General features: G+C 46.1%; 1 protein-coding gene across 5 annotated transcripts; it reads left to right on the top strand.

The window, feature by feature from the left end:
• The first annotated feature begins 15,735 nt into the window (after positions 1-15,735).
• LOC123165920 (uncharacterized) lies at positions 15,736-20,124 on the top strand. 5 transcript variants are annotated; one of them, XM_044583679.1, is made up of 8 exons: positions 15,736-15,863; positions 15,938-16,000; positions 16,097-16,173; positions 16,253-16,299; positions 16,730-16,790; positions 16,885-18,688; positions 18,780-19,161; positions 19,249-20,124. In XM_044583679.1, the coding sequence occupies exons 6-8, from the start codon at positions 18,059-18,061 to the stop codon at positions 19,938-19,940; spliced, it is 1,704 nt and encodes a 567-aa protein (XP_044439614.1). In that variant the 5' UTR covers positions 15,736-15,863; positions 15,938-16,000; positions 16,097-16,173; positions 16,253-16,299; positions 16,730-16,790; positions 16,885-18,058; the 3' UTR covers positions 19,941-20,124. The 5 variants fall into 5 exon arrangements, with proteins under 5 accessions (XP_044439614.1, XP_044439638.1, XP_044439623.1 ...); XM_044583703.1 differs by lacking the exon at positions 16,885-18,688; XM_044583688.1 differs by having other exon boundaries at positions 16,097-16,299.
• The last annotated feature ends 4,091 nt before the right edge of the window (positions 20,125-24,215 follow it).

Here is a 24,215-nt window from a genome sequence, read left to right as displayed (position 1 = left end):
ACTAGCCGTGGAGGGCGTTGCGGTTGAGGTTGCGGTGGACGACGACGTCGGGGTATCGGCTCCGGCGTGATGGAGGAGGGCGGCGGTTGATGGGTGGGATGGGGTGGCGGACGGAGGACGCCGGGGTTTCGCGGCTGGTGGAGAGGTAGTTTTGGCGCCCACGGAGTACGAATGGGGAATCGGACGGGTGGGGGGGAACCATGTTTCGGTCTGGGACGCGCTTGTTTTTGGCTTTTTTGAACAGAAGATGGGACGCGCTTGTTTGAAATTTGGGGAAAGTACAAACTTTGCCCCCCTCTTAAATTTCGGACCTACTGCGGGTCGGGGGTAGGATGGTAATCCCAGGTGTCCCAAATAGTGGGCGGGAGCGATTTCGGCCGCGCGCATGTGTGCTTAGGCGGCCATTGTGTATGAATGTTTTTCGGATGCGGTTGCGTGGCGTCTAGATGAAGCTACAAACCTACCCCGGTTTAGACCTTTGGACGTCGGGCCGGTAGGTTTCACGGGTCGGAGTTATTAGAAAAGTAATTTCCTTGTACTACCAAACATTGGTCTCACGCGGTTTCGGGCGAGTAGAGGCTCTTTTGGCGCTTCGTTCGAAATTTTGAAACACAAGCATTCACGTTTAGAGTACTCTTGAACTATGAGGATTGACCTAAATAGACAACGTTATATTTGACCTTGTATGTTTGAAAACCTCATTAAATTATCCGCTTCTTTTTGAAATTTTGACACTTGAAAATCCTATAACTACGATTATTTTGGAATGGAGGAGCTAAATTTGAATCTATTTTGTACACGACTACATATGCTATTATGTACAAAATCAGAGCAAAGATTGGTGCCCCCATAATTTAGGTATGGTTTACAAATGCCATGATATCAAATTCAAATAATTGAATGGACTTCATGTTGAATTCGATTTTTTTAAACCACCTTAAGTTGAATTCAAATGTATGCTAGTTCATAGGTAGCTATTTATAATGTCCATTGTGTAACTTTCGTATGTATAATGTGCTTTACACACACAACATGAACTATACTCACGTTTATATTCGATTGCTAAAGCGATGCATTGTCTGGAGTTCAAAATACTAACTATGTGGATCAATTGTGTCGAATAATAACATAGACATGCTCAAATTCGATAGAATCTAGATGTCTGATGGATCAATGACCGCTCCTTACGCGAATTGCAAATATCATGATCCCATCCTAATATTTGGATACAATTTATATCTTTAATCAATGTGTAGAGCAGTCTTTTACGTGTAGTTTCACTCTCCATCGGTGGTCTCTCACACATGCTCACACACTCTCTCCCGAGGTGTCTTTCTCGCACACATGCTCTAGATATAACCCTCCCTCCCTCTCGTAACCATTTACAACTGTTTTCACTAACCTTTATCACAAGCACTCTTCCTCTCGCAAACATACACACGCACAATCCTCATCGACCCTTTCTATATACATGGACCTGCCTACGTGTCTCATGTACGCACATTATCTTTACGCCTGTCTCTCACGCATTGTCTCACACCTCTCTTCCTAATCGACGAGTATGATTCTAGCAGAGCATTCTGTAGGATGCCCCTTAAAGTTAGGTTGGATGAATAGTAATATCAGAGATAAAGGGGTTACCTTAGTCCGAGAACCTAGGGTTACAAATCCTAGCCGGCTTTGTCAGTGGACATAGAGTCCTTCACAATTCTGCTATCTTTGTCTTGTACGACTAGTCATCCATGGGTCTTCCTAAATGCGTCACGGGCCGACCAATGTGGCGCAGGTCGGAACCGAACGAAGGGCCTCACCTCGACCCACCGGACCTCACGCGGTGACACACCCTCTGCCCCCACGTCTCATTATCTTCTCACACCCACACATACCAACACAAACACCACACACACAGAAAATTTCTCCTGGTGCCTCTATTCCCTCCCCCCTTGCATATACACACTCAAGGGAATGGAATCTCTTGTCGTGACGTCATATTCGTCTCTCTCTCTAGACCACTCTCATTTCTCGTGCTATCTCTCCCACGCCCCCCCCGTCGGCCCCTCTATCCATGCCTCTCTCGAATACGTAATACACACACATACCTCTCTAGGCCCCGCCAAATGCATCAACTACACATTCACACATGTTACATCACGTACCCCATTGATCTAAAAAGCCCTCTCTTCACGTTTATTTCGCATACAACATTCCTTTTGAATAAAGTGTGGCCAAAAAATTATTTTAGAGTTTCTACATATATACAACATTACAAAGTTATATGGAGGAGTACGAACGCTAATTTGCATTGCATGGTGCCCACAATGATATTTATTCCGCACTGTGAATTTGTATATTTTTATACTATATACAAAGTTAGTCATAATAAAGAGAAACGAAGAGCATCTCTCTCTCCATCGCATACCCCCCTGTACGCCCCTTTCACGTATGCACACAAAACTATCTCCAGGTCCTCTAAAAGTAAGCCCCCAGAAAATTCACGCATGTTTCATCTTTCTCTCGCGATATATGCAATGACGATCATTGTATTTGAAGCGAAAGCACGATACATACATTGGACTTCAGAATCCACTCATTACGGTCACCATTTACGTTTAGTGGTTATTATACAGTCACGGGCTCACCGTACAACTCTGTATTTGCTCATGACATGACTAGTTGACCAGTTAAACGCTCCACGTGGCACCTCTAGTGTTGCATCACATTATCTCACTACCATCGTGCCCACCTGTCGACTTGTATCTACTCTACATCTACACTCTTATAAAATACATAAAATACACTCTTATAAAAAACAGAGTTGGTGATGATGGTGTGCCTGCCATCCTGCAATATAGGCCGTCCGATTTATATCTGACGGATAGGAAAGAAACTATGGCAATTTTGCAAAAAGGTACCCACACACCTCTCCACATTTGCAAATAAGGCCTTCCCTCGTTCATCCTTTTCTCTCACAAGATAAACAAGTCATACAAATGCATCTTGATGTTACGTGCAACGCACGGGCATCTTGCTAGTAAGAATGAAAACAAACGACAAAAAAATATTTGGACGGTGGTTCGAAGTCATGACCGCGGGCACAGCGGACAAGGTGGCCTTGTATTGGTATGCTGAGCCGTCTGTTTTAACACACAGGAGCTGGTGTGGTGATTATACACACACGCACGCATGCACACGAACTGCATCCACGCAACACTCACACAAACACATGCACCCACGCACGCACGCAACACTCACACGTACACACGCAGCCACGCACGCACGCAACACTCACACGCACGCACGCAACACTCACACGCACACACGCACGCATGCATGCACACACCAGTACACCACACGACCAACACACACTCTCACGCTCAAGTGCTCAACCTACACGTGCATGCGCACACATCAGGCCCTGACAGACACATACACAACCAGGTGATTCCCGCGCACGGGTTGGAGCCTTGTCGCGCCTGCGTAAATTTGTGTTTATCTGACCTTTTGCCTATGCGAACTGACAGGTGGGACCCACAAGGAACGTGGTCAATTTAACTAGTCAACATGGCGCCACGCAGACTATTTGGCCGGTCAACAGAGTGCAATCCGATGCTGAACTGTGAGCAAGTGACCGTATAATCACCGCAAAACGTATATAGTGACCGTAATCAGCTTATTCTGAAGTTCGGTGACCGTATTACGCTTTTCTCTCTGTAGGCCCTCCAAAACTACATCTCTACACGTTCTCGCATGTTACATCTAACAACTATGCAATACAGCACTACTACTACACTCTAACACAATAAATCATATGTGTTTTTAGTTTTACTAGATATCATATTGTTACTTATAATTATTCAGTTTGCATACATTAAAATTGCCTTTGAAATGTATGGCCAGTATCATCTACCGCGCGGGAAAAATCCCGCCCTTTCCTGTTTAATCGGGTTTGTATCGATGGATCGTGCGAAACAGCAAAACTATAGTACTATACAGTACTACAAGTGACAGTTCACTGGGCCGTCGTGTCGTCTACTCCTCCGTCGTAAGAGTGGAGCGCTCGCTTTCATAAATCTTCTAGTCCCTTTCGCCGACATGTGGGACATCAAGCTACCGGGTCCACGTGCCATACCGGAATACAGTGCAGAGCAGCCGGGGTGAAGCACCCCAGTCATGGCGCCGGCGTAGTAATGAGCAATGAGGCGTCAAATCACAAGCTGCACCTTTCCCGCAGTTAAGTTGGAGGGACGAAGCAACCATCATTTCACTCGTTGCTGAATCCGCTTCTGCCTCATCTTCTTCAACTTAACCACGTGTTGCTTCTGCCGTTGTTCTGCCTCATGTGGGACGCGGATCGGCTTGGTAAAGCACTGACACGTGGGACCGCATGTTAGCAAACCGCCAGGACAACGTCCTCCGAAAATAAGAAGCCTAATCCTAGACTTACAAAGGGCTACGTAGCTGCTACGTATACTTTCCATCTAATCTATATATGCCCCCCTGATTTTCAGGTGGGGTGGGCCTAATCCTCTCCTTTAATCCAATCAAATAGTCCCACATCACATCAGTTCGTAACTTTACGTAAACCATTACGTGGATGTAGCATTGCTCAAATAAGAAACCTCCCCCGCCATCCGCGCGGCAAAATCACCTCCTTTTTACTAATCTTGATTCTATAATTTTTTAGATCAATATAATTGAGATTTGTATAGATAGCACACAGGAGCAAAACCAAGTGGTACGGTTAAGGGCATCCACAATGTGTAGCCAAATGTGAAAATAGCTTTTGGCATCGTGGGAACCATTGTGGACGGTGTTGCCAAAGCCAAAAAGATGGAACCGAAGCTCCCTGATTGATTGATTGAAGGAATAGAAAAATGCAACGTCTCTCCTCTTTCTCCCATGCTTGGACGCATGTAGTACAGTATAGAGCACAGAGTCTACTCCCCTGTCCCTTCTATCACAAATCACAAAGCAGTGAGGCGTCAAATCACAAAAGCACGGACGAAGCAACCATCATTTCACTCTTCGCTGACTCCGCTTCTCCATCGTCTTCTTCGAGAAACCATCTCACCGCACTAGTACTCCTAGTAGTACTAGTAAAGGACTTCCTGGATGCAAATAAGGCGGTTGTCTCGGCTTGCAGGCGGCACTTGCGAACGACTTACCGTGGTCTCCCTCAATGGTGTTCTCCGTCGAACGCACTTCGCCAAACCACCAAAAAAAGATATCGTCGACGTCACCGCAATGGGGAAGGAAGTCAAATATAGTTACTACCTCCATTTTTTTGTACACAAGGCCAGTATATCAAAATTACAATTTGCAAAGGGCCACTAACACTAATCGAGGCAAAATTGATGGGGTTAGCAACCAAGGACATTAATATCCCCTGCATGCATGGGGAAGTGAGAAGGTTGGTTTGCATGGCGCTGCATTAATCAAGCGATGAGGAGTGAGATGGTTAGCTCTTTGGTCTTTGGAGAAAAAATACGCATTAATTGACACGTGAAACGAGGATTTGTATCGATTAAATCCCGCGAAGGAAAACCCCGCCTTTCTTTTTTAACACTAGTACTCCTAGTACGTACGTACTTATCCTGTTTGGGTCTAGGCCTTGCATTGCCAAACTTCGCCACACATTTTTGCCAAGCTTGCCTAAAGTTTTCAAAATGAGAAGGAGGTACACTTGCGCACGGCTGTCGCGGTCGCACCGCACCCTCACACGGTCGCTCCTGCACGCCGCGGTCGCACCGCACCCTCACACAGTCGCTCCTGCACGCCGCAAACCCAACCAAGGGAACGCACCCTCACTGACACGTGCTGTCGCATGTGAACAAACCAAACTCAGCCATCCTATCGCTGACACATAATTTTCGTTCATAGAGTATGTTTATCCAACCGCATGTTGGGGAGTATCCGTACGGCCCGTGCGGTGGTCTGTTGGGGAAGAAGAAGAGGTGAGGAAGAAGGAAAGAAGGGTTAGGAGACGTAGGATATTCATCCAACCGCCTGAAATGGTAGACTGACCCAAGTCAGGCGACTTGCATAACAAATATATGTTTTTACACAGCAAAAGATCCATAAAAACAACAACATAAAGAAAAACTATCACTGCTCGCGGAAAGAGACGGCCTCGTCGTCTTTGGCTGCCGGCGCGAACCAGCCGTCGCTGCCGACGTGTGTCTCCGCACCGTGGTTGTCCTCGGCCTCCAGCTACTCGTTCAAGCGGAGCGTGCGGGCGCTCTGCACGGACGAGAGCACAGCCCGGTTCAAGTCGAGGACGTCCGGTTCCGCCTGCAGGAGGGCCTCGATGGCAGCGGCATCCGCGCGCTCCGCGTCGAGTCGAGCCTCCGCCGCCCGGTTCAAGTCCAGGACGTCCGGTTCCGCCTGCAGGAGGGCGTCGATGAGAGCGGCATCCGCGCGCTCTGCGTCGAGTCGAGCCTCTGCCGCCCGGTTCAAGTCCAGGACGTCCGGTTCCGCCTGCAGGAGGGCCTCGATGGCAGCGGCATCCGCGCGCTCCGCCTCAAGTTGAGCCTCCGCCGCCCGGTTCACATCCACGACATCCGGTTCCGCCTGCAGGAGAGCCTCGATGGCAGCGGCATGCGCGCGCTCCGCGTCGAGTTGAGCCTCTGCCTCCCGGTCCTCCTTTAGTATCGCCATGTTGAACCGCTGGTCCGCCTGCACCATGGGGGACTCGGACGCCGGCACGAAGTCGACGTCCATCGTCTCATACCCATCGGGGGCCTTCTGCGCCGCGACCTCCGCCATGAACATTGGATCGGCTTCCTCCTCCTCGTAGCTTGGCTCCAGAGAACTCGGGGATTGGCCCGCCGCAAAGCGAGCTTGGGAACGGAGGTCTGTGGCGCCGACCGCCGCCGCGATTTCTGCGCGGCGCTCCGGCGTCAGCATCTTGTAGTAAGTGATCTTGCGGCGCACCATGGCTTTCCGGCGAACTAGGGGACGCTTGATGCGGGCTAGGGGATCGAAAGGTGGGGGAATGGGCTGGAGATTTGGTGTGGTTTTAGGGCAGTGGCTGGCGTAGGCCGAGCAGCGAAGGTTCTGGTGTGAATAGTGGTTCCGGTGACGACCGGTCAATCGGTTTTGACTGTACATCGCTCTTGTCGCGTTCGCGTTGCAGCCCGGCACGCTGGACCCTCCACGTCGCTCACCGAATGGAACGCGCTTCGTCTTGCGTTTTCGCTCGCTTGTGGGACCGCAGTTGAGAGCAAACCGACGTCCCTCCCCCTCCCCCGCCCGCGTCATTTATTATACCACCACTCCCTCCGTTTTATGCGGAGTAAATAAAAACAGAGGGAGTATACTACGGATGAGGATCCCCTGACGTGGCCGAACCCATTGAGTAACTGACATGCGGGGCCTAGCAAGCATGGGGTCCGCCAGTAAGTGACCGAAAGGGAGGGTAAGGCAGGGATACCTACGTCAGAGGATCCACTTCCACTATACTACTTTGACCAAATGTTAGAGTAATAATATATGACATGCAACTTACACAAATGTTAGAGTAATAATATATGACATGCAACTTACACAAAGCATACAGGGTCTAATGCGTTTTTCGAGGCTAACTTTGACCAAATGTTAGAGTAATAATATATGACATGCAACTTACACAAAGCATACGGTCAAATTCGTATGTGAAAGGAGTTTCCAATGATATAATTTTCACATTATACATCTCATGTACTATTAATCTTGTCAATAGTCAAATTGGAAACCATCTCGAGTACAAATCTAGGAGTACGTACGAATCTAACAATATTGATTGGGCGTTGTTGAATGTTGATACCTTTTTGATCAAAGTAGAGATACTTTGACTACACATAAAACTTATATGTAAACTAGAAAGGATAGGGGGAGTATATTGTACGTTCAAAAACGAAACGAACATTGAATACCCTTTATATATGATTTGCGGATGCTATGATCACCGGTTCAAAATTTTGAATCCGCCTTAGGTATCACGTGCCCCCACTCGTTCCCTCTCGATTTCATCTCGGGGTCCGGAGATCTATTGAAAGAGGACTAGGGTGGGTACATGCGAATGATACTCGGCGGAATGTTCAAATGAGGCATGCGGGAGGATGGACTCGACTGGAGGGCGACATGATCGATGGAGAAGAGGGTTGGAGAGGAATGAGAAATAAGCAAACGCCACATGATTATACTTGAACGGCTCAAATAAACAATAAGTTGTCTCGCTTGGCCTACATAGTGAAAGGCCTAATGCGCAACGCGGAGCACTGACGCTCGAATATGGCCGGGAAAACAGGGAAACCGACATGTGGGGCACACCCGTCGGGACGACGTAGCGCAGACTAGTCCAATGGAGGAGCTGGCCCACGACCTCCTCGCCACCGACAACCGTTCATGTGGGTCGTTGGGGCCAACAACGGGGCGCAGCTCCAGCACCGCCTCTGGACACGGCGACCGCGGTGAGCGACACGCTCATATCGTCGCTAGACACGGTCGGTTTCAGTGTGCCGAGGGTGGCGTTAGTGCTGTGGCACGACCAACGGTATGTTTGGTTTGTGCCCAAGGTTGCCCCATCAAAGCATTGGGTAGCCAAAATTTTGGTTGAGGTATTGGTTGCCCATGATTTGGCCGACATTGGCAAGAAAAATGAACTAGAGTTGGCTAGAGTTCATTGGCATGCCAAAGAAATGGCAACCATCCAAACAAAGACCAATCTTTGGGTCATGACCAAAATTTTGGTTGAGGTATTGGTTGCCCATGATTTGGCCGACATTGGCAAGAAAAATGAACTAGAGTTGGCTAGAGTTCATTGGCATGCCAAAAAATGGCAACCATCCAAACAAAGACCAATCTTTGGGTCATGACCAAAATTTTGGTAAGGTGCACTTTGGCCACAATCCAAACACACCCCAACACCCGGCTCGTCGAGGATGCACGGGGCGCCGCGACGCGTCCGCGGAGTGGTGTAGCGCGGCCAACTGCATCCTCTGGACCTGAGACCATGCCGGGTCGTCTTGCTTTTTCAATGACATGCGGGGATCGCATGTGAGCAAAGGGCATCTCCAACGTTGCCACGACCGCAGCTGACTACCCTGGCACACCAAAACCCTCGTCCCTCGCGCCGTCACGCGGTGCATTCCCAGCCGGCGCCAGCTGCCCGCATTCATGCCGTCCGTTCGTATGTCGTCGTTAAGAGGCTCTGTGCCCGAGGAACCAACTCCGGCGACTTAGAGCAAGTATAGTAGAGCTGAGTCAGCGGGCTATAAGGAATAAACTAGTATATTTATGCTTAGTTGGAGCAAAGAGAAGAGGAGAGAGAAGGTAAGCGGGCTCTTCGTGAAGAGCCAGCTCTAGCACGTGCTCCTAGGCACTTTGTGAGAATGAAAGGTGGGCCACATAATAAAAAAGTAGTACACTCTTTTGATCTACTATTATACATGTTGGCTATAAGATGGGTTGTAGATGACATGGCACTAGCTTATAGTCAGCAGCTGGCTATACTATTAACCATGCTCTTAATGACGCACCCGGACGCTTGGCCTCACCGGAATGCGCTACTTAAAGCGGCAACGCCCAGCTAACCTCCACACCATAGCGCATCGTCCTCCTACCTAGCACCACATCCGCCATGACCGCAAGTGCGAACGCTCTGCGGGAGAGCTTGTCTTCGGGGATGAAGCTCAAGGTCGCCACCCTCGCTCAAGTCGCCTCTCGCAACGCAATAGCGGCATAGTCGGACGCGGACGCGACCGCACAAGCGGTGGCCACGCTGGCGGCCGACGACGGGAGCACCGTCAGCCACGCGTCCTACTTGCCGCCGTCCAACGTCCGGCACCGCCGAGGTCGGGGACTCCTCCGAGGATGAGTAGGGCATGGGAGGCGGCAGGGCATGGTGTGCCAACTGGCCGGTCCGTATCCCGTGTTCTACTCTTCCTCGCCGGAGACCGCACCTTCACTTCACGGGTCTTGAACCCCGCCCCCGTACATAGAGATCGCAGATGGAGGATGTCGGCCATCGCCGTAGAATAGGTTTAGGGTCGGGTTTCTTTTATTTTTCTGTCCTATAAAAGTTCGAAATGTAATGAAAATCTGCCCTGTTTGCATTAATCTCGGCCGGTGTATATGAACTTTCACAATAATATACATGGTGGTGGGCCCCTCCCTCCCCCAATCTACAATCAACAGCTCACACGTTTCACATTACGTTAATTACGTAACTGGGATTACGTAGGTGTAGCATTACTCGTCCTAAAAAACCCAACTAAGCCAACCTCCCAGCATATCGCGTGGGAAAAGACCCGGCCGCGCCGTTTTAGTCGGGATTACCGGATTACTAGTAGTAGTATCGATGGATCGCGCGAAGCAACAATTTTTTTTGATGGGGCGAAGCACCTAGTTTAAAAGGAAAAAGGCGGTACACTCACATCACTCATGTCGCGGTCGCATTGCACCCCACACACGTTCGGTCCTGCACACGGCTCACGCAAACGGCACGCGCTTCGGCTTGCCTCTTCACTGACACGTGGGACTGCACTTGGAGAAACCGACCATGCGCCAAACTCCCCCCGCCCACCGCGCGAAAATCCTCCCCCCCACACTCAAAAATTCCCCCCAAATCCGATTCAACCGCCCTTCGGCCAACTAGCCAATAATATTCCCCAAACCCCCCTCCCCCCTGTCCCCCTCCACTCCATTCGCTCCGCCAAAGCCGCCCTTCCCGCCGCGCCGATACGTCGGCGCCGCGGTTCGGCGATCCTCTCGCTCCCACAGTACGCTCTCGTAGACTGCCGTCCTCTAGCCGCGCCGCTACCTCTGGCTACGTTCTTGTGGAGGCGCACGGCGGTCAGCGCCGCCACCGCTGGCGATGTTCGTGTGGAGACGCACGGCGGTCAGCTTCTCCCACGGTACGCGCATTCTAGACTGAGGCCCCGTTCATGTCGGTGTAGCGCTGAATGTTAGCTGATAGACGCTGTTAATCTCCCTGTTTTCCGAAGTAGTTTACTGTCAATATGCTCTGCTTAAGAAGCTTCCTTGCCCTGTTCTGCACTCAATCTGCTTAGCTGAGATGGCATGCCAAGGCCGATTAGTTGCTAAAATATCCTGCCATATATTTATTGCGACGTAGATTGCCATGGTCTAGTAGCCAATCTGTTAGGTGAAATAGCTCTACACCATTTTATACTCGATCTTTGTTGCTGCGATGGCCTTCGATTGTTCGATGGCTGTGTGCTCGGCCTCATTGACTGCTGAAACAGCCTGCCATAATTTGGCACTCAAATCTGTTTGCTGAATTAGCTTTACATATATTTCGTTACTTAGATATGCTCGTCCAAATATCTTGCCATAGCTTTAGACATCGACCTAGGTATTTTTTTTCTGGACTTCATAAAAAAGCATATATGTTTTTCCTGTAATATCTAGTAGAAGAACTAATTTGTATGTCTAACAGATGGACAGGACTTGGATAACTTCTGCTCGAAGATTCTCCGCTGCATATGTCGAGGGGGTTGAAAACTTCATGAACTTTATCAGAGCTGAGTACGGTGGTCCGAAATCATATGTGCTCTGCCCGTGTAGCAGTTGTATGAATTCAGTTACAAGACCCCAGTCAACTGTGCAAAATCATCTACACTTGTATGGGATGTCGGTCACATATACTAGGTGGGTTCATCATGGTGAAGCTGTGAACGTCAATGTTATTGACTACGTGGAAGCAGCAGATCACCATTTTGATCTGCCTGATGCTCAGGTGGAAGAGGAGGAGGAGGTGGTGGCGGCGGAGCCAGTGAGTTTGACCAACATTGAAACAATGCTACGAAATGCTCGTGCATTCCGTGAACTTTCACCTGCAGAAGAAAAACGGTGGGCCCGCATGTTGGAACAATGCAACGTTGCTGTCACCCCAGGAAATAAGCTGTCAGTATTCTCAGCTATGGTCACCTTTCTTCAGGTGAAGACATCTGAGCGGATAACCAACAAATCATTCGATGCGATGTTGGATGCTTTCCGCGAATCTTTCCCAGATGCGTCTGAGCTGCCACACACCTACAGTAAAATGAAGAATTTCCTTCGTGCAGTTGGAATTGGATATGATATGATCCATGTTTGTAAGAATAATTGTGTTCTGTTCCGGAAGGATTATGCCAACTTAAGTGAATGCCCGAAATGCAAATCATCAAGATGGAAAGATGGCGATGCTGTGAAGAGGATTCCTCATAATGTTCTGAGATATTTTCCAATTATACCAAGATTGCAGAGGTTGTTTCATGATGCTAAAACAAGAGAGGATGTACTGTGGCATTCTAGGAACCAGGAGTACAGAGATCAGAATGTAATGAGCCATCCATCTCATGGTAGTGAGTGGAAAAGCTTCAATGATAAACACAAAGAGTTTGCTGCTGACTGATGACGGGAAAATGGCGGGCGTGAGAATACGCGTCCACGTCATTGATACAGAATGAATATATTTAAATGCGTAAATGCATACAATAAAAAGGAGATCAAACATTGCAGGTACATTATTTCCAGAACTCTTACATTTACATAAAAGATCTGTTAATTACATCTCCGAAGAGAAAACCCCTGATTAAGAATTCCAACATAGCTATTACATAAGATTGCAACACATTCCTATTACAACATGCTACAAAAAAAGAAATTCCTCCTCGCGATCGTCGACGCCGGCATGCTCGGGGGAGCCTTGGACTTTGTTGATATTATCATATGCGATGACTTTCATTTATATTTGCTTTCATTTGACTCGTACTGGTATTGGCAGTACGTGTGTGCATGCTTGAATGACTTCACTTACTTGTTGACTAACCAATATATAGACTTTGATTTATTTTCTTTACTTTGTATGAGAAAGTCATCTTAATGGTTAACCAATCTGTTAAATGAGTCTTCAAACATCATGATGCATGCGTATGGGACATATAGTCATGCACGTGTTCTGTGCAATGCAACTACTTTAGTACTAACAATTGTAGTACTCTTTGTTTTATGAGTAGATGACATCTATGTTTTCTTACTATTTGCAAGCCGTATGGGGGATGCATGATCTAACTTTCATCTTATGCGAAGATAAGCTAGATGCGACCTTTTTGAGCATACACATATATGGAGCAGATAAAAGATATTTAATTTGTTTTGGTGGCATATGCAAGTGCACAACAATATTTCGAGTGCGATCAAACTCAGATTATGACTCTGGTCATCTTTTAGTTTTTTTAATGTATGTCCATATGAAGGGACCGTACAATTTATTTTGGTTGAGTGGATGTACACCAATCAACCTAGAATTAGCTAGGTACGATGTGTCAATTTTACTTTGCATGCACATACATTAGATTCGCCCATATCTGGTTATTTGTCGATGACGGCTAGCATTATTTGGGGCGAACACATTTTTATATAGTGCAACCATTTAGTCTATTTTAGAGACATTTGGTTAATCTAATACCATTTACGATTTGGGCGGCATTTTGTTTATCATCATGAAGTGAGAATATTAGTTTCTATACACCCAGGTATGAACAAGGTTAATTTGTGCTACATGACTCATTCTCGCATATCACACACGCATGTGATCATTGAACATGCGACTAAGCATAGTGCCTTTTGACGAGCACTTATGTTTTTTGCAAAAAAAATTATATGCAATCTATAGTATATAGTTTGTTCCTTATTTTTTTATGTTGATTTTCCCCGAGTCATACCTTTGCCGTGATTTTGTTGAAAACAAAGCCTTCACTCTACATAAGGGAAGAAATACCTTGATTTGTGTCAATATGACCAAACCAGAGGAACTCATCATGCAACTTGTATTTCTTGACATGTGTCAACATGACTATGGCAAGAACAAACTATCAAATTTGTGAGAATACCTCTTGACATGTGTCAATATGACCGTGCCAAGAGTAAGATATTAAACTTGTGAGAATACTACTTGACATGTGTCAACATGACCATGCCAAGAGTGAGCTCTCGAATATGGTGAAAATACTACTTGACATGTGTCAATATGACCATGCCAAGAGTAGAATGCCAAATTTGTGGAGGATGAAGGCCACTTGGGATGTGTCAATATGACCAAGCCAAGAGCAAGAATCATGTCACTTGGAAAAAAAAATTCAAGATCTGTGTCAATATGGCCAAATCAAGAACCATCATATGGATCATGCTAATTGAAGAAAAGTCCTAGATCTGTGTCAATATGACCAAATCAAGAACCATTATATGAGGAAAAAAGCTACTTGACTCATGTCAATATGACCAAGCCAAAAGCAAAAATTGGGCAACATGGAAAAGAATTCATAATGTGTGTCAATGTGACCAAATCAAGAATCATCATATGGGGCGAAGCTACTTGGCTCATATCAATATGACCAAACCAATAGCAAAGATTGAGCAAGCATAGGGAAGATCACCAATCAGAGAAGCAAAGGGATTAGAAGAGAACCATGAATCTCACCTTCTTGCTGAACTCCTCCAAATCTCCTCTCCTCACGTATGTATGTATGTGTGAAAATTTTCTTGTAGCAGTATATGTGTGTAGCAGCAGCAGAATAAGAGAGAATGAGCAGTCCAACCTCCTTTCATGAATGCTGGAGGGGAGTATTTATAGGAGGGGAGAGCAGCAAGAGCACTCCGGCGTGCACGCCCACGTTTCCAATCGTGGGATCGTGCATGCAATCGTGGGAGCGTGCGGGCTGGCTCTTTTCTTTAATGTATTTCCTTGATTAATTGCTAGTTGACCGAAGGTTTGAACCGGCAAGCCCGTAATCAGCCCCTGTATTTCTTAATCACCGTGTGGGCTTGAATTCTTTAAATCAACTTGTGGGCCTTGACACCACACCCCTCACATGCATGCATAGCGTTCTGCATCCATGCAATCAAGTAGCCGTATTTTTTAATTGGCTAAGCCTAATTAACCATTAATGATGCATTAAGGTTTTTTTGATGAGGGTGTGCACACTTGATTATTTCCTACGCAAATTAAAGTTCAATATCATACATGAGATGAGTACGTCGACAAAATATTTCTCAACTGTATATATGTGTCAACACCTCATCAGAAGCATTTATTTATTTCTATATAACGCGTGTATATTTTGTTTGCGCTATATATATATATATATTATTTATTTTTTATGCGTCGCATTGATATTTCTTCTCGGCGACGGAACAAGGACTCGGAAATATTATGATTTCAAGTTGATATTTGACATCCGCCGTAGGTGGCGGCCTGCATGGATGAAAGTTACGTATGATTTTAGTCGGGACGAATTTTTCAAAGAGATTTTTGTTCACTTTGCAAAATTTCCAGATATCGACTCTTTTTATTAATTTATTTTGTGTGCCTGCTGTATTGTATTAAGCGATGGAAATTCACCCTGGTCGTTTACACTCAATGGTGTATTTTATCATTTTCACCTTTTAAAGTAATTCATTTGTTTTAATCACACTATATTTCCTTCGGCCAAAATCGGTGTCAACAGATGCCCCTCGAGGTCTGAATGCGAGTATTTTTATAATTAATATTCGGATTCAGAGCTCGAAAATATGCGTGTATATATTTGGCATAGCATCGAAGGCGTACGCATATACTATTATTTTAAATCATCGGCCAGATATTAGCCTCACGTACATGTGGTACGCTGCTTTGAAAGTTTGTTAGGATTGCTTAATCGGATAAGGACTCAATCCTAGAAAGTTGTTATCAGCGGCCGGCCTCGTCGCCATATAAGTGCAGTTTAGCAGGAGTCTACACCCCTTTCTTTCTCTTTTCCTCACGTCATCAACCAGCAGGACTGCTTTTCCTGCGTACAACTGGGCCGCCTCTAGCCTAACTCAGATCTTCCGGCCATCAGGTACGCATTGCTACTTCCCTTGTTTTCTTAAGATTCCTCTTAATCTAATAATCCTATTAATCTCCTTTTTTTAGGAGGAGACAAGTTTCGATTGGATCCGCTGATCTTAGTAGAGGCAGATGTGTTTTGGGCTTAAGGTCAGTGACGTCGTGATTCTCCTGTCTCCTATAAGTATCCTTTCGGACCACTATTTACGACGTTCATCTTGTCTAATTACTGTCATCATACTTTAGATCTATAGGAATTCTTGTTTCATGATTGACGTGCCGGCAAGCTTCTATACGAACTTGGTCCGTCGTACATCCATGAGGTTAAATATACCTGTACAAAAATTTGAGTAGCCTGAAGTCAGATTTTTTTTACTTTAAGATGTTATCATATATTTGTAGATTCTCGTTTCATGGTTGACGTGCCGGCAAGCTTCTATACGAACTTGGTATGTCGTACATCCATGAGGCCAAACGTATAATATTTTTTCAGTAGCCTAGAGTGATAACAATCTTTTTTTAAGATATTATCATATATTTGGCATAGATCTCTCTCATAGTTGGCGTGCTGGAACTATGATTTTTTCCCCGTCCATCGCACAACTATAGAGCTAAACATTATATGAAACTGTTTTTTTACCTTGAAATTATATGAAACTGTTGTTATCCTAGTTGTCTCTCATTTGGCAATCCGGCAAGTCTTCGTGACTTGGTCCGTCGCACAAATGTGGGGATTATAAGATATCAAATATGCCATTATATACCAGAGTTGAATTTCCTCAGCATTGGCGTCCCGGCAAGTTTCTGTATGAACTTGGACCGTCGCACAATTAACCTACATGAGCATGCGTATTTCTTTACTTACGCTCTTTTTTTTAGGAAGGAAGAATTGAATTGTTGATCGAGTAACTGAGAACGGACGACCATCCTGAAATTTCAGGTAATACATATAAAGCCCGTCTTAATGTTTAACTTTCAGACTCATTTTATTTCAATTCATGCTGGTGATTTTCTTTTCATATATGTGTATGTAGATGGCGCATGGTCAACCTTCGGTTTCCTCTTATCAGTTGACCCTATCCGAATTAGCTAAACAACAGTTGTGTGAACCAGCAACTCATGAATTGGCTAACCCGGTACTTGTCCATTCAACATTACCACGGGGAACTTTGGATTCTTCCCTCCGTGGATGGCACTCTGAGCATTCGTTTCACGCCTTGTGTTTCCATCCAATGTCACCCATTCCTAGAGCTGATCTAGACTTCACTTTAGGGACCAGGATAGTATCACAAAAATTGGGCTGGGAGTATCATGAAATCCAGTATGTCAAACGTCCAAAGGGTTATACTCAATGGGGTGTTGAGGTCTTAAACAATCATTATTTTAATCGGCAAGGGGGCGAAGAAAATACGGACTATATTCGTGGCGCCATTTATTGTTCCCTTTGCAATTATTCTGTCAGCCCCTCTTTGCTCCGCTCTTTACTAGAGAGGTGGAGTCCTCAAACCAATACTTTCATGCTCTCGTGTGGCGAACGCACCATCACTTTGCTTGATATGTTGCTTATGGCTGGGCTGCCTATAGTAGGCGAACCCTACGAAGAATATATCCCGTCACTCACTAAGCTAAATCCTTCATTACTCTTGTACCCAAACTTTTTATTTGATCTTTTGGATGCGTGGGAGGTTCTTTCCGCCGAAAGCAGCATAAAGAAAAATTTGTTACTTTCCAGGCTTGGTGTGATTATTTCCACAACAAGCGGGCTGATTTTTTGCCATCCACCAGTCTTCGTAAAAGTCGTATGTATGTCGCAGCTTTTGTCGCGCTTTGGCTTTGCTGCTTTGTGGTCGTTGGTGAAGGGCCGTTTATTCGCCCTAGCATCCTTGTCATGGCGTCTTGGATTGCTTTAGGGCGGAAGATATCGTTGGCACCCCCTGCGCTTTCCTCCCTATATCTTGCTCTTCGTCGTATCAGCACAAATCCTGTTGGGCCTTCCTTTGAACAGACACCTCTGTCTATCCACTATATTATTGGATGGATGCATCTTTATCTGAAGAAAGCTTTTGAGGCCAAAGGCAAAGGGGACAAACTTCCTTCTCCGAAGAGATTTCCTATGCAACTGGCTATGCTAAGCACCATGTTCCGACCAGCCAAGGTCTTTTCCCCGGAGACGGCGCATGAGTTTTTGGAAAACCATAATAATATCATATGGTGCCCTTATTCCTCACGCAACTGACAGGGGTCGATCAACTACAAAGGTCCTTTGCCATTTCTATTCGCCGGGGAATGCTTCCTTGGAGGTTCTCAGCAGAGTCCACCGACCTATGTGCAGCCGAACCCTATCACCCAGATCGCGTAGCTCGTCAGTTCAAGCTAGATCAACAGGTTCCATACAACCCATTGCAATCACTATTAACTGAAGCTGATGTTGGTGTTGCGTATGCGTACTGGTCACATTTACTGCACCCAGTCCAAGAGGATATCCAGCATGCCCTTGGCACTAATTATGTAGGTACTGCTTCTCTGGCTTGGACCAACTGGTGGAGGAAATTTGCACATCCACACTCTACAATCTTGAATAGCCTCAAGTCTGGCAATATGTGTGGCAAAATCCCGTACGATGAGAGGAAAAGCATGTGTGCGAAAAGGGGAAAAAAGTTTTACCCCACACATACTCTTTCAGAGGATGATCTCTTTATCATAAAGGAAGTATTAGTAAGCCATCAAAAGGCCTATATTGAAAAAATCGAGGCACAGGAGAAGGCTTTTGCATATCATTGGAATCCAATTTTACATGCTTTTCTTTCGGATGATGAACCTTCTATGGAACCCCGACGTGTGAGTTAAATAACTATTACTTGATTTAACCCGTTTTATGACATCAACTTCCTGTTTCCTGCATTTTGTTAACATGTATTTCTTTCTACAGAAGCGAAAGAAAATGGATATTGTTGATTGTCCTTCTCGTGATTCTTCACTTCACGAGCTCGGGGAAGATGATGCCCTCGTCTCTACAGGTGAAGATGTGAGGCCTTTCACTAAAAGGAAGGTGGATACTCTAAACGAAGAGGATGATTCCATTCCCATTAGATTGGATGGACCTATCCACATATCTGACCTTGGTAGTGTGGATCTCGATGGCATACTTAGTGGAGAGGTTGATCATGGTCTAGGTGATCTAGATAATTTAAATGTGGATGATTATGGTGTATCAAGCTCAGGTCTTGATCCTCCCCTTGTTTCACAAAGTTTGGACTCAAACTTGTCCCCGAGCGCTGATGTTTTAAACATTTTGTCTACTTCTGAACAGGGTAGATTTATACAGCTCTTATCCACTCTTTGACATTATTATTCGTCATTTCCAAGATTATTAATTTTACTTCTTTCTCCATTGCAAGGTGGTACAGAAGGAGCTTCTAATCTTGTTAGTGGCGAAGGAACAATGACACATATTTCAGCGCCACCCGTGGATATTTCTGCCATTACCAAGCCAATTCTGGATACCATCGATTTGGTGTTGAAGAATGCTTTTGAAGCCTTAGATACCCCTACATTAACTGATTCTGAACGTCGTGAGATTTTCCAGGCAGTTCGATCAGTGCTTCCGGTTGGTGATACTGCTCCTCAGATTGCCGCTGTCCGCACAGGTTGGGAAAAATTTGTTTCGATCTCAGATGCAGTGCAGGAAGCCCGCAAAACAGTTGAGGATCAGTCAAAGCAAAAGTCTGAATTTGTTACTACAGCAGAGAGCAAGGCTGAATCAATTGAAGCGTCTTTGAAAACCTCAGCAGCAGAGATGTCTTCTGTGCTGGAGAAACATGCTGAGAAGAAGGAGCGTGTGGAGGCCCTCTCCGCTCAACTGCAAGAAGCTAATGCCGAGTTGCTTACAGCTGGAGAGAGGGTCAAGCAACTGGAGTCGGACCGTTCCGCCAAGCAGGCTGAAGCCAAGAAGCTGCATGGAGATTTGCTCGAGGCTAATGCGAAAGCTTCAGAGGAACTGGAGGCTCTTAAAGGGAATATATCAACGCTGGAGAATGAAGCCGAGTCTATTATCGGAAGTCTGAAGGACTGGCACTCCAAGTCCAACTGAGTTTTTTTTGCTCCTAATAAATTAGACATGTTGTCTATTTACATTTTCTACTCAGACTTACATAAGGCGGCCAATCGGTACACCCATTTTCTCGTGTTTTCCCACACACCAGTAGCACCATTCGCGTATACTTGCGTGCGATTTATTCATGTGTACTGAAGGACTATGCAATGCTATTCGTACAGCCCGGCTTTCTGTGTGGTATGGATACTTCGTGCTAATGGCATGAGCTAGCTTGGGTAAACCCTTTATTTATTCACATTTTTTGCTTGAAGCCTTATTACTTTATTTCACTGCTCAGTTTTTTTATCTTTTACAAATCTATTTATATTTTTATGTACACTGCCCTTTTGTACACCAGTTTAAGCTCATGAGAATTTGGAGCCATTTCTTTTTACACCACAGTTTAGACTCGTAAGATATTGGAGTAACATTTTATGTGCCTCAGTTTATACTCGTGAGGACGTGGAGTAACATTTTATGTTCTCCAGTTTATACTCATAAGGGTGTGGGGTGTATATGTACACAATTTTTGATGATTCTTTTTTTTTCCATCACAGTTTATACTCGTAGGTTGTTGGAGTTTTTTTGCATGCCCCAGTTTATACTCTTGAGGATATGGAGTATATACGTACACATTTTTTTTTATGATTTTTCCTTTGCATCACAGTTTATACTCGTAGGTCGTTGGAGTTTTTTTTTGTGTGCCCCAGTTTCTACTCTTGAGGGTATGGAGTATATACACATATTTTGTCTTCACTCACGCATAGTAACGCTCAAGGAATTTCCCGTTTACCGGTGGCGGACAATATTCGCCATCAGGAGAAATTATCCTATATGCGCCGCTAGATTAGACTTCCTTTACGATGTAGGGACCCTCCCATTTTGGCTCGAACTTTCCCCCCACCCGGCGTGTAACATTCATTGGACGGATGACGGCGAGCACTAGGTCTCCTTGCTTGAATGATCTCCTTTTAACGCGCTTGTCAAAAGCACGGGACATTCTAGCCTGATACGCCTCCAAATTTGTAATGCCTGAAGGCGTTTTCCTTCGAGCATTTCGAGTTTGCCAAGGCGTAATTTTATGGCCTCTTCTTCAGAAAGTTTCTCTTGAATAGCAACTCTAAGCGAGGTAATTTGTACCTCTAACGGCAGAACTGCCTCTCCTCCAAATACGAGGGAGAATGGTGTCATTCCAGTTGGTGTACGTGTCGTGGTTCTATAAGCCCACAAGGCCTCAAGAAGTTTCTCATGCCACTCACGCTTATTTCTAGACACGACTTTCTTTAACAATTTGCAGAGGGTTTTATTAAACGCTTCCGTTTGTCCATTAGCTGCTGGATTATAAGCCGTAGAATAGTGATGAATTATTTTGAATTTCGAGCATAACTTACCGACATGTTTATTTTTGAATGGTCCCCCGTTGTCAGACATGATACGGGAAGGAACTCCAAAGCGATATATGAGGTGTGTTCTTATGAAGTGCTCCACGTGCTCTCCCTTATCCTCTTTTAATGGTATAAGCTCAGCCCATTTAGAGAAGTAATCGGTGGCAGCCAGGATAAATTTGTGCCCCTTTGATGATGGCGGATTAATAGGTCCTACTATATCCATTCCCCACATTTCAAATGGCCATGCAATATTTGTGGGATGCAACGACTCATGGGGTTGATGTATGAAATTACCATGTACCTGGCACTCGTGACACCTTTTTGCAAATTTCATGGCGTCATCAAACATGGTAGGCCAATAGTAACCAAGATGTCGCAATTGATAATATAACTTAGGGCCAGATTGATGCGCCCCACACACCCCAGCGTGCACTTCATTTAAGGCCTCCAAAATTTCATTCCCTGCTAGACAGCGGAGGAGGATGCCATCGAAGGAACGTCTATATAGGGTATCGTTTATGCATGTATAGTGAACTGACCTTGTCCGAACTCTAGACCTTTCTGCGGAGTCCAGAGGTAAATATCCATGGAGCAAGTATTCCAGGAAAGGGCTTCGCCAGTCTCCGACTTCAATCTCGTAGACCTCTGCAGTCATTGCAACCGATGTCATCGTCTCCTCCTCCTCCTCGGCGAGTATAGGTAGGATTCTGCATTCTTCAACACGAACGTCCATCATTTGATGTGAAGTTAATGACATACTAGCGGCTAAACCCGCTAAGGCGTCGGCCTTTTCATTCTGACTTCACGCCAAATGTCTTTTTTTGTAGTGGGAGGGAAGTCCCGAAAGGGCACGACGCACCCAAGGTACCGGCAGAAGGGAAAGAAGACCCGCGAGATTCATAGCGATTCTTCTGTGTGTACTTCATCTGCAGCCTCTGCCCTCCTTTCTTTGATTTCTTCGAAGCAATGATGGTGATCTACGGATTTCATCTTCTGGATTTCACGCCAAATGCAATGGCGTGCATGGCGATTTTTGCCCACTTGTGCGAGAACTTTGTTGGAATTGCTCCCAATGTTGATCTGTTCAGGCACTATTTTGTCCCTTGTGTGGAGAACAAAGCTCACTGTTCCGGGAACATAAGCTGGATGCCGCGAGAGTCGAGGGGAACCTGGGGCTATCTCTTAGGTCAACAGCGTGGCAGATGGGAGGAATGGAGAGCAGATTGGTGCTGGATTCAAGATGAGAAGGCTCCAGATTTCTACCAAGCGCGGACGGAGTGCGTCGATAGCAGCAACGATTGGAGGGAAGTTGGCCTTTCCGACGACAGGCTCCGCCCGGAAATAAACATGATCACCCGTCTAAAGGTTGCCGAGCTAACTATCGAGCATGTGGGAGCCGACTTCCTTCTTTGTCGCATCTCGCCGCTGCAGAAGAGGGACAGGTTCGCCTGGGAATATGGCAATGCTGCGGATAGGATGAGATTGCTCCCTGGCCTGGCCAATAATCTGTCGATCTGTGGCCATGCCTGGTTGTGCGTCCAACTGTTTGGCCGCTTCGGGCTGTTCAAGTTGCCGACAAATGTCATCCCAATGAACATAAATTCCGCCAGGGACCAGATCTTGAAGTGGATGCCAGATTGCAATGCTGATGGAGTTGCGAGTGACTGGAAGTTGCCCACACTCGACGAAGAGCTCGCCTGGTCCTCTACTCTGGTGGAGAGAGCTACCAAGGTGGAAACCAAAATGTACAAGCGCACCTCCAAGGTGGAGGAGGCGTACATCAGGAAGAGGCTGGAGGAGGACAGAGCACTTCGTGCTGCCACGATGGCGAAGGCAGCGAACGGAAAAGAGAAGGCTGAGGATGAAGGTTCCTCCCACGACGGAAGCGAGGTGCAAGCCATGGAAGAGGTTGTCGGGGAGGATCCTACTGGGGACGAGCATGCTGGGAATGAGCCTTTCGGGATCGAGGCTTTGTACACCACGCCAAGAGAGGTCCAGGAGGCAGGGGAGCTCGAAGAGGCGTGGCTCACGGTAGGCCCTCAAGCACCCGAGCCAATCTTGGACCAGCGCCACCGTAGGCGGGCCACCAATCGCGGAGTGGCGGCTCCCGACCCTGTGCCCGCTGCCAAGAAGGTGAAGAAGATTGCCACTAAGAGCACCAAGTAGGATGTGACGCGTCGGCAATCCTCCCGCCTTGCGGGCGCTAAAACCCCTCCCGCCAAGCACTCTGCGGTCTCGGAAGTTGACTCCAGTGAAGGAAATATGCCCTAGAGGCAATAATAAAGTTATTCTTTATTTCCTTATTTCATGATAAATGTTTATTATTCATGCTAGAATTGTATTAACTGGAAACATAATACATGTGTGAGTACGTAGACAAACAGAGTGTCACTTGTATGCCTCTACTTGACTAGCTCGTTAATCAAAGATGGTTATGTTTCCTAGCCATTGACATGGGTTGTCATTTGATTAACGGGGTCACATCATTAGGAGAATGATGTGATTGACTTGACCCATTCCGTTAGCTTAGCACTCGATCGTTTAGTATGTTGCTATTGCTTTCTTCATGACTTATACATGTTCCTATGACTATGAGATTATGCAACTCCCGTTTACCGGAGGAACACTTTGTGTGCTACCAAACGTCACAACGTAACTGGGTGATTATAAAGGTGCTCTACAGGTGTCTCCGAAGGTACTTGTTGGGTTGGCGTATTTCGAGATTAGGATTTGTCACTCCGATTGTCGGAGAGGTATCTCTGGGCCCACTCGGTAATGCACATCACTTAAGCCTTGCAAGCATTGCAACTAATGAGTTAGTTGTGGGATGATGTATTACGGAACAAGTAAAGAGACTTGCCGGTAACGAGATTGAACTAGGTAT

Source organism: Triticum aestivum, chromosome 1D (assembly GCF_018294505.1).
Source record: "Triticum aestivum cultivar Chinese Spring chromosome 1D, IWGSC CS RefSeq v2.1, whole genome shotgun sequence".
In the NCBI taxonomy this organism is placed as follows: Eukaryota; Viridiplantae; Streptophyta; class Magnoliopsida; order Poales; family Poaceae; genus Triticum; species Triticum aestivum.
Note: the sequence above shows the minus strand (reverse complement) of the source record. Positions and strands in the feature narration are given on the sequence as shown.

Excerpts from the sequence above, each read along its gene's own strand:
- LOC123165920 (XM_044583671.1), top strand. The coding sequence starts at position 18,059 with ATGGTGCCCTTATTCCTCACGCAACTGACAGGGGTCGATCAACTACAA. Across the intron at positions 18,689-18,779 it reads CTTCTATGGAACCCCGACGT|AAGCGAAAGAAAATGGATAT; the intron begins GTGAGTTAAATA and ends TTCTTTCTACAG. Across the intron at positions 19,162-19,248 it reads TTTGTCTACTTCTGAACAGG|GTGGTACAGAAGGAGCTTCT; the intron begins GTAGATTTATAC and ends CTCCATTGCAAG.